Below are 12,015 nucleotides of genomic sequence, written 5' to 3' on the forward strand. Positions count from 1 at the left end.
CATACTTTTTAACTTACCATCAAAAAAATATAATAAGGTTCAAAATGTAAATAATAATACTTTAGGATGAATGCAGCATTATGATATTTCCTTTGAACGCTATGAATTCCTTTCGAGCTCCAGCTATGAGCTTACCATTCCCATTTTTTAATCGTCGGAAAATGCATACTTGACCCATGCAAATATGGCAACCTCGAGAAACCAATTGAAATTTTGAAAGCTATTTTTGTAACGTAATACATAGTGTCAATGCAGATAATTTTAGTTTTTAATCTTATAATAATTTCCCAGCATGCATTAGTAAATGAATCTGGTATAAAGTGAGATATGTACATACTTAATAATATTTCAATAAATATATATAGAAATATATATTTCGAAGGGAATTATGTAAAGATAAGTAGAGGTTGGTTGGATCATGTAGAATGCCCCGCACGTCCACAACCAGCAGAATCCTTTTAATCAAAAATTGTAAAGATATTCCATTTATAATTATTCACACAGCATTTAAGTATATCATAAAATTAATTGCTTTATAAAATTGAGATTCATTCTGTATCAGTGTAAATGGAATATTATTACAGCCAAAACGGCAACCTTGCAAGTTATAAATAATCCATAATATTAATCAACAATTTCGTAGTTAATCCTGAAATATGGACAGTAGATGATAAAGTAGTGTTAGCTTATGCACGTAATTAGTAATTGCACGTACCTTTTTCCCACTAACTATTCAGGTTTTGAATCCTTTGGATGCAAAATGTAATGTGCCCAGAGACGATGCTATTTGCGTCAGCCAATTGAAAAACTCACGCCACATCAACCCCGATATCTTACAAGAGAAACCCGACGTGAAAATCTTCTTGCCATTCCGTTTCTTCAACTATCTACCAGAGATGTTGTTCCAGCCAAACACATACAATAGATTTTTAGGTAAGAGCTAATTATTGTAATATTGCTATTGATATTTTGATATACTCGTAAATTATCTTGATATTACATTTATGACAAATATTATCCATACTGAAACACTCGTATTGATTTTCACAGTTGCGCCCTCAGGAGATCACGTAATAAGTTTAATTGATGAAATATCATACATGGCTCCACCGGCTCCACTTATAAGTCAAATGAACGATATCAACCCAGACCAGTTCTGCAATGGTGATAACAGACCAGCAGATTGCGGACAGAACTGCATGTGTACACATAAAGTAGACATACCTTTAAACGCAGTAGTAGAAATTGTACTTGTAGACGAAGGTATGTTACATGATCACGAAATTATTTTATAAAATGCTATGGGAATTACAATGCAAAACTATTTATACTTATTTTTATTTTCAGTTCAAATCGCCAACTTATCTCACCCGTTCCACTTGCACGGATATGCATTCAATGTAATCGGTATTGGTCGATCACCGGATCAGAACGTTAAGAAAATTAATTTAAAACACGCTCTCGATCTAGATAGGAGAGGATTGTTGGAGCGTCATCTAAAGCAAGGAGATCTACCACCAGCAAAAGACACTATAGCTGTGCCGAACAATGGTTACGTCATTGTCCGTTTCGAAGCTTCCAATCCAGGATTCTGGCTTCTACATTGCCACTTCTTATTCCACATCGTCATCGGAATGAACGTTGTCCTTCAAGTAGGCACACAAGCTGATCTCCCTCCTGTTCCTCCCAACTTCCCGACCTGCGGAGACCACCTCCCTCCTATCAACTAAGCGGTTCCCAAACCCTACTTCAGTTTTCATATGTGCAACAATTGGTAAAGCAGTTGATTTCATGTTAACTAAGTGTTACTTTGTGTATGTTTTGTGTGATGTGAACGGCAGATTCGAAGTGCTCGAATCGGCCAGTGTTATTTTGTATTCGAGAATGTTTCAACTGAAGTTCATGCTGGTTTGTGAATTTATTTAAAGGTGTTAGTCTGAATGAATTTCAGTTAAATCTTATGCCATATTTCAGCGATACCTGCTTATGTACGGTGTCAGCTTAAATATTGCATAGTTGAGGCTCTTTATTGTACGACATCATAAAATGTTTTTTTTTAATATTTTACTACGAACGTGTGTTCTGTAACTAACGACTTGCCATTTAATTTTTCACCAAGGATATTTATTGATTATATATATTTGAATATTACCAGGTGCATCTAAAATAAGCCACTCTAGAATTCCAAGCCCGTTGATGAATGTTGAGATGATGACTACAACATATTTACATATATGTACTAAAGAAGTTTTCATATTATGTTAGTGTGTGTTTACCACAGAGTACATTGTCAACAGTGTTTCAGCACACGGGTGTCTGCAGGATTGCTTAGTTTTATTTGTGACCTGTTTATATAAACGTGTTTAGAAACTTAAGTTACTTTCCCGTTACTAACCCATAATTGCATGTACAACAACAATTAGGAATGTATATACTTAGTAAAAACAGCAATACTTGTAAATACACGTAAACCTGTACTTACCACTATAAATCATTGCACAGCACCCATGCAACGAAGACTGTTCATAACCATAATAATATATAAATAGTTAACAAAATGTTACCATACGCAGTTACCAATATTTATTAAGTAAAGTACTATTAATAAATATAATCCTATTGAATTAAAATCACGCGATTAAATATATTACTACTGGTATAACCAGCGTTTAGTTGAAATATTATTTTATTTGCAATTTCAATATGAGTTTCAATAATAATATATGGCTTAAATAGCTACATGCAGTACTTTTTCATATTTACTTTATAAGAAAATTGTAAATTTTCGTAAAACATAATAAAATTTATTTAATACTCGATACTTTTATTTCCCTGTTCTTCATAAATTTAATTACTAATTTTTGAATTTTGCGTCATAATTCTACACTGTTGAGTTTTTAAAAATGTGCCGCTGACGTAGAATAAAATGTGTTGTTTATAACACGTAAATCATACTGTTTTATATTTCAATTAGTAATAAGCACACCTGTAGTTAGCATTAGTGTATGATATTGGTGGAATGTACTCACTCCTACATGGTAAACTTTGAAGCAACACCAACCCTCCCGCAGTAGTGGCATTCCCTGGCTCGACGTGATGTATTGCACGGAAACTTCACCTAAGGTTGTATATTTAATTTATTTATAAAAAAAATGACTATAACTAATATTGGAAGTAAAAATCCTTAAAGTCATTTGTTATATCTTATTTGAATGTTTAGACGTTTCGATAATTGCACGAACTTATTAAATATTTAGTGCCAATAAATAATTATAAGATTTAAAATACTTCTAACAAAATGTGCAGACAAATTTCGGTAGTAGCAGAACTAGCAGAGCTTTTTTTGACAGCTCTTTCACGGATTTACTACCGCCATGCTTATTTCTATTTTTAACTTTAAGTTAAATCATCAGGTTATGAATCCATTGGATGCAATCTGCGACGTCAAGAGAAACGATGCGATCTGCGTCAGTAACTTGAAGTCAGCCAAACCAATAGACAAAGCCATTTTGCAAGAACGCCCAGATGTCAAGATCTTCCTGCCGTTCAGATTCCATTTCTACAAACCCAACGATCTGTTCAAGGAAAACACGTATAAAAACTATTTAGGTAAGTTGAAACCAGAAATAAGTGACCTACATTTTCATAACTGCAATAAATTAAGTATTCCGGTCGTACATAACCCTTGGCCACAATCTCACATTATAATGCAGTCTCAGCTGGCAGTTATATTAAACCCATACCCCCAATAGGTTACTACGCGTCATTGTATCGGAACGCTGAGTCGCTTACCGGTGCGTCTTTATCGGTAAGGTGACCACCAGACCAGACCGGAGAACATTCATTAATTATAAATTCCCTAATTGCCCTCCTTTTAAGAAAGACCATGTTATTGTTCATGTAGAAAAAAATAACAATCAAGAATTTTGCCACAATTTTTTCTTAGATAACGACAAGTTGAGACCATTGCTTGGAAGCGACGGCTCCACTCTCTTCACTCACAAAATGGAAAAAATTCTAAAGATTGTAAATTATAACCTGATATTGAATAAGAGCAATTCTGCTGAGTTTTTGCCTGCCCTTCTCGGTAAAATCTGCCTTCCGAACCGGTGGTGGAGTCACTACAAACCGACTAACTTGACATTTCAAAGGTGCTTATAAACTAGGCCTACTTGAAATTAATTTTTGAATTTTTAATATTTCAGTTGCCCCCACTGGAGACCACGTCCTGAGTTTAGTGGACGAGATCTCCTACACCGCGCCGCCAGCTCCCCCGCTCTCACAAATGCATGAGCTGCCACCCGAACTGTTCTGCAACGGCGACAACAGGCCAGCTGACTGCACTGCTGATTGCAGATGCACCCACATGATCGATGTGCCCTTAAATTCTATTGTCGAGATAGTCCTTGTTGATGAAGGTAACTAAATATGACAATCTGCATGTAATAAATAATTTTGAAATTATAAATAATAAATATACTACGACGGCGATGATGATATTACACATCGCCATCTAGTCCCAAAGTAAGCGTAGCTTGTGGTATGGGTACTAAGATAACTGATGAATAATTTTTATGAATAATATACATAAATACTAATAATATATAGATAAACACCCAGACACTGAAAAACATTCATGTTCATCACACAAATATTATCCAGTTGTGGGAATCGTACCCACGGCCTTGGACTCAGAAAACAGGGTCGCTGCCCACTGTGCCAATCGGCCGTCAAATTCTTTAAATCATCTTCACCTTTTTCCGTACAATATTCTTTGCTTTAACCCAATCCCCATTTATGTTTAGGTAAAAGTTGAAGCTACACTATTTCGCTTACCTATCTTTCATCGTTTATTTTAAATTTCATATGCATCAAAATATAGGAAAACATGACAAAAACAGACCCTCACACATACTCAGCATTTAGTCGTAAAAGTTGTCACACAGTCGAAGACTCCTGCAAGAAATCTTACGAGATAAACACAGCATGTCCTTTTTAATGTTGGATTTTCATCATTGGTACAAAATAAATGCGAAACGAAAAAGTGAAGCAGTGATAACGCATTGGGTAGAAGCTCGACTTCACTTTCGGGGGGCTGAGTTTAAATCCCAGCACCTCTGACTTTTTTAAGTTATGTGCGTTTTAAGTAATTAAAACATCACATACATAGCTTCAACGGTGAAGGAAAACATCGTGAGGAAATCTCCATGCCTTTGAATTCGACATAATGTTCTCAAAGGTGTGTGGAGTCCACCAATCCGCACTGAGCCAGCCTGGTGGACTACGGCCTTAACCCCTTCTCATTGTAGGAGGAGACCCGTGCTCTGTAGTGGGCCGGTAAAGGATAGATGGGATGATGATGAAGACTAAGTAAATAAAGACTTTGTTGTGTGTACCTACATTAGAATTTTAGAGTTACATCAAATATACATAAATTCAACAATAGCTAAGGAAATCAATAATTTATGAGCATAACTACGACAGCATTAGCGTTGATCCCACTTCTGAATACCTCGGCAAGCAAATATGATAAATAATAATAAATAAAATACTACGACAATACACACACCGCCATCTAGCCCCAAAGTAAGCATAGCTTGTGTTATGGGTGCTAAGATGACTGACGAATATTTTTTTATTATGAATAATATAGATAAATACTTATAAAATACATACTCGTATAAAACCCCAGACACTGAAAAACATTCCTGTTCATCACACAAACATTTTCCAGTAGTGGGAATAAAAACCCACAGCCTTTGACAGCAGGGTCGCTCCCCTCTGCGCCAATCGGTCGTCAATATGTTTATCATAAGTAATTGATAGTAGAAATAATATCTACCATTACCACAAAATTTATGAATATTTTCTTTTAATTTCAGTACAGTCGCCAAATCTTTCCCATCCGTTCCACCTTCACGGGACGTCTTACAGCGTTATTGGAATGGGCCGGTCTCCGGATAAAAATATAAAGAAGATCAACTTGAAACACGCCCTTGACTTGGACAGGAAGGGCCTTTTACATAGGCAATATGATCTGCCACCTCTCAAAGATACTATAGCCGTACCTAATAATGGATACGTCGTTATACGGCTGAAAGCCGATAATCCAGGTTAGTGTTTACATATTATAAAGAAGTAATTAAGAAAAATAACAGAAAAAAACTGAAAAAAAAATTGTTGCTCGGTTTTCAACAATTTCCTCGCGACAAACCATGGCAGACTTCAATTCATCGAATTGCTCCGGAGATTTCTTTAAAATAGTTTGCAGAAACACTATTTTTTCCGGACATTCTTCTACGCATCCCTATGAAAGCAGAAAATATACAGATAGTTTATGCTTTTCAAATTATTAGGATCGAGGCATACATAAAAATATGATCATGTTTTGTTAAAATTGGTGGTAGAGTATAGACATACCTACACATTCTTAGTTTTTCAGGTAATTTTAATCTGATTCTAAATCTATCAATATTTTTAAAACGTAAAATAAGTATTACGTCATGTAAGGGGGTTAGTTATCTCTATAATCACTGTAATAATAAAATTTCCCTTTTAAATAAAGCAGAAAAAAAAAAAGAAGAAGAAAAGTTTATGTTCTATTTTTAATCTTATTTCTCTCATCATCTTATCACACATGTCTGAGAGTGTGCGTGTGTGTGTGCGTATTTCCCGAACGGATAAACCGATTTTGATAGTCTGGAGTTTTCTTAGCTATATTCGATGAAAAAGAATCCGCCATTTTGTGGTGCCCATACCACCACAAAATGGCGCATTACATAATTTTTCGCAACTCCTCAATATGAATATCAAATAAAATAGCTTGAATAGTAGAATACTATAATATACCTTTTTTTTTGTTGACGAGGGGCAATTTTCTTAATAGATACCTGATTCTCTGCGGAGAATTCGGGTTATGTGGTGATTTCTACTTACTAAAACCCCCTCGCTAGTAGCTCGTCCCGGGAAGAATGATTCTGGACCGTAGGAACGTCGCTGTTAGGTTGCTTTGCTTTAGCATTTAGCAAGCGGCTGTCTTCCCGGGGTCGAAACTATAATATAATATACCTACCTACCTACCTACCTAATTCAGAGGTGGCCGCCAACACGAAATGATAAATTACATTCATTATCACAACTCTCTACATACGAGCATCAAATGAAAGGACTGAACTTGACTTGACACAACAAAGTACACTATATTGAAAGTCGGAGTTTCTTCAATTTTTAATTTATGTGCTTGGTACATATTTATCTAATAACGGATTCTTTTGCTTTCAGGATATTGGCTGTTTCATTGCCACTTCATCTACCACATAGTAATTGGAATGAATTTAATATTACATATCGGAACTCAGAAAGATCTACCGCCAGTGCCACCAAACTTCCCAAGATGTGGTCACCATTTACCATCAATAACATCGCCATCACACTATCCTATCGGCTACTAATATAATTAAGGCCGAAGAACAGCGATCTCTTACGGCGATAGGTTGTAACCGTTAACATGAGTTCAACATCAAAAACGTACTGCCATATTTTATTATGTTGTTGGAAATATGAATATCGTACGAACGAAATTAATTATAAATCAATTGGATGATACAAGGAATCCATGATTTTTAACTACAACTTTTATACTAGGAGACCAAAGTTATCGATTATATTACTACCCTTCAATCATAAATATGTTCTTAATAATCTTTGAGTCTGTAGTTATATTTTAATCCAAAACTGCATATTAATATAATTCAATATTATTTTACATATTTGATCTTGATTGATGTAAACAGTTTCAGCGGTTTTTTTTTATTTATTTTTTATTTTCGTTAAGATTTTTTTGTTCCGCTTGTTTCTTTGGTGTAAGTAATTATTATTATCCGTTGAACATGTTTACCTCAATTTATGTTTTGTTACTTATTTTAGGATTGTACATAAAGATTATACGTAAGTAAAGTCGCGTAATATAACGTAGTTGTACTTAAATTCTAATACTATGATATACATGAGATAAATTGTGATGTATTATGGATCATGTTTATTTCGTTTAAGAATCAATGCACTTAGTAAATAATAAAGGCTGTTTCAATATTAATGTTATTAGAAGATAAGATTGAACTGAGTTCTTGTCCATTTAAGATACAGATCTCGAAACGGTCCGATATCCTGGTAGGGCGTAGACTTTACTTCTACAGTATAACTTCACTATTATTTCACTCTTTTCTACAATAGGAGCATTCATTAATAAATTTAAGTCAGCAATAACATATTATGATCGAATGCAGTCTGCAATGCATTTAGTGTTTTTAAATTCTTCTCATTTAGGGTATGCCCTTAACCCGGGCATCGTTTATCTTTATCATTGGAATAGTAACGTTGCGTGAAATTCATTTTATACCGTAAATTGAAATTAGTAATGTTATTAAGGTCTAAGCGAATTGGATTAAATTGGAACTTACAAGAAGGGCTCCTTTCTTTATTTCACGAATAACATTTAATTGAGAGAAGCAGTTTGATCGTTTTTTTTTCTATATATATAATTCACATTCATCTAGGGAGGATGAATTCTTTGGAGAAGGAAGACTGAGCTCCTCAACTAACAAGAGCAAAGCAGATCACTGGTAATCAGTGCAATAGTTTAAAACACTATAAATTTCGACCATTTGTAGTTACTTTAGCGCATTGAAGTAATTTTTTTTTTTATCTACAATTAATAATCCTTGTATGCACGCTACAGATTGCAAGACGTAATTTAAAACTGCTAGACAAAGTGTACAATAACCGAACGATCATGTTGGGCGCAGAAGTAAAAAGTTTCAGTTAAACGACTCATTCGATGTAGAATATAGACGTACTGTATGTTTTATTTGATATATTTGTATTAATAAGTCTTTCTTTCAAGTCATGTTATGGACTTGGTACCGTAATAATTTTACGGTGTATCCTCTTTTTCTCATAGTCGTCACGTTTTATATTGTTTATATATTATTATTAGGAAACAATTGCAACACCTTAGAGTAAAATATGAAAAGTATCCGCGAAAAAACGCGAGGCATACTGAGTCAATTTGTTGTAATTTATTTTATAATAGCTTTTAAGGCTAGTTTTATATTCGTTTGTTTGAGTTTGTACGAACAAATTAGCAAAGACAAGGGTGGATCCAGCTGAAAGTAGACTTAATTTTTTTATATTTTTTCATTATTAACGTGTCCACCTGCTAAAGCGGGAGCATGGAATAGGAGAAATTTATCCCCGTTTATTATTATCCCATATTATTTGGATATTATTTCCACTTGTGCTCTGAGAAATGATAAAGCTGTGGAGGGAGATAAATTTTTATGCTTTGTCCGGGGAGATAATTTTCTCCTGTCCATGCTAGCTCTCCTGTAGAGTATGTATCCTTAGATAAACTAAGTAAGGATAAGTGATGAAAATTGTACTGTACCTAGAGGTGGACTAAAAAGTAGGATTAAATCAAGTTTAATCAGTAGTGTCCGCTTCTGAACCCGCTACTGCCAAGAAACTCTTTTGTGAACTTTTTGATATTTTACTCTGTGGTGTAACCTATTACTTTTATGATTATGTACATACTGTTTTTAAACACACGTTTTTATAAAAGTTAGATACAAAAGCTGGCCGATGTCAATTACAATAGAATATAAATAATACCTAATAATACAAAACGAAAACTTTTACAATTTTAGAGAATGTTTACTTTTTGTTTAAGGTCTTTTAAGTCATTTACATACATAATAATTTTTCGTTATTAAGTTTTTTTAAGAATGATTGTCAAGTGAACCGTCCATTAAAATCACCGACCGTTGCTTTTTTAGTTTGCTGCATCATTTGATACAAGCAATTTGGGTTTCTTTGATTTCCGGGCCTCTTCGCTCCAATATGGGCGTGGTAATTGGGTTACGCTCGGGGGTCTCATAATTAATTATCCAAAATATTAAGGGATACTAAATTCTAGCCTTGTTTGAATTGACATCAGATTAAAGTGAGCTTAGTTTTTATTTCGACACAGAGTAGTATTTTGGTAAAAAAATAGACTGCTGTGGTGGTTTGAAACTAATAATATTTAATATCTTTAAATTATTTAACTATCAAACAATTTAATTTATTTTTCTAAGTACATAGAATATATTATTGTGTCGTAATCTACAAAGGTTAAAGTTTTTTATTCTACATCGAATAATTATTATTTTAATAAGATAATAAACAAATAAAAAGCTATTTAAGTAAAATAATGTTTTATTCATAGATATATCGAAACTGTCATTATATTTCTACTTGGTATACTAAAAATGTAAACCTGTTTATTTTTTAATAATTTATAATTGCTGAACATGCAGTTAGCCCATCTTATGGTAAATGGAAACCATCACGTATAAACAGAGCAACACTACCCAGTGTATGCAAGGAACATATCATGCAAAGTGTCGCCCTGTGTCCACCGACCTGAGGCGTAGGTGTTAAGCCTCATATGCTTATAATTACACCGGCAACCACGCCCTTCAGACCGGAACACTACATTGCAACAATACTGCTTAGCGGTACAAATAAGCATGGTTGTAGTACTTCCCCGGACGAGCACTACTAGTACTGTAATGCGGAATAGCCGGCATAACAGAAAACAATACCTAATACTTTAGGAAAAGTTGAACAGTCTTTAAATATGTTGCTTGAGGCATAAACTTCACAGACTACACAATAACTGTCAAAAATTTTATAAATTTAAAACTTTCCAAATATCACATTACAACGGTATTCGAAATATGACTGCCGTCACCAAACTGCACAACAATGTGTAAAAATACATTGATTACGGTGAGGTTAATTTACTGCCTTAATGAGAAAGGTTTCTTAGAAGCATCCGGCTCTATATTGTAAATTGTAGATGTTGGAAAAAAGCAAATGCTGAGTCCCTTGCCAGCTTCTTCTTGGAAGAGTCTGCCTTTCAAACTGGTGGTAGGTTCACTATAAACAGACAGACATAACGTTTCAAAGGGAAAGCTTGCTTCAAAAAATACGAAATTTGAATTAGTATCTATGTTGTAGAAATTGTACGAGAACAAAGTCACGGTCAACCACTAGTTTTAACTATGAGTATGAAAAGATGGTTGGCACAATTTGGATTTCTCTGTAATTCTATACTACCATATAAGTGCGCATTACATACACATACATCGAATACTTGACCTACTCCAATATGTAATCACCCGTAGGTAAACAAACATTAAGTACCTATATTATTTTTGATTTATTGGCAGAAGATCTAAATCAAAACATACTTTCTTTTATTTTATTAAATACACATGAACTTTAGGATCATGAAAAGATACGGTTTAAGCGCAATATGTGAAGATACACAACATTCATTACAATATTTGTGACAGTGCGCGCGCGCATCGTAAAAAGATGTGTCTCACTCGGTTTCTACCTTCATTTTTTTTTTAATCGTGTAACCATGTGCGCGCGCATTTCGTTACATTGTATAATTGCACTCCCATTATTTTTTTCCTAACTTTAAAAAAAATGACTAACAATAAACTTACTAAACAACTATATTAGAAGTGATGATGAAATAAGAGTATTTTTTCTAAGTGTCTTGTTCCTACTGCTTGCGTTCAGTGACTCCCCGCTACTCGTTTATCTTGTCGCAAAACTACCAATTCTTTGATTACTAGTCGCAGTCTAAGTGTTCAGTCTTAGCGGAGATAGCCTAGTAGTTAGCAACGGGCTCCCTTTCTAGAGGACCCAGTTCTATACCTGCCATGCACTAGCTACCAGTGGCGTGAATAGAGGGTATGCACAGGGTATGCAGATGATACATAATGAAGATAATCTCCAGTACGAGTTAAGAATAATTAATGGTAGGCTTTTTATAACTCTTAAAATGCCTAGCCTTAAGATTTTAAAACTCGTACTGAATATTTTCTTCATTTTATATCATCTGCATAGCCTGCGCATACCATCTATGCACGCTACTGCTAGCTACAATCTGTTTGGATT

The 12,015-nt window shown here is 34.3% G+C and overlaps 1 protein-coding gene across 1 annotated transcript in view; it reads left to right on the forward strand.

The window, feature by feature from the left end:
* The window catches only part of LOC120624735 (laccase-5), an 86,636-nt gene extending 79,185 nt beyond the window's left edge, over window positions 1–7,451 (forward strand). Inside the window, exons 6-9 of the mRNA XM_039891428.1 lie at window positions 3,414–3,609; window positions 4,206–4,418; window positions 5,883–6,113; window positions 7,282–7,451. Coding sequence (XP_039747362.1) covers window positions 3,414–3,609; window positions 4,206–4,418; window positions 5,883–6,113; window positions 7,282–7,451 — 810 coding nt within the window. The remainder of the gene's footprint in view (window positions 1–3,413; window positions 3,610–4,205; window positions 4,419–5,882; window positions 6,114–7,281) is intronic.
* Window positions 7,452–12,015: the final 4,564 nt, after the last annotated feature.

The sequence above is a fragment of the Pararge aegeria genome, chromosome 6 (genome assembly GCF_905163445.1).
Source record: "Pararge aegeria chromosome 6, ilParAegt1.1, whole genome shotgun sequence".
Taxonomy (NCBI): domain Eukaryota; kingdom Metazoa; phylum Arthropoda; class Insecta; order Lepidoptera; family Nymphalidae; genus Pararge; species Pararge aegeria.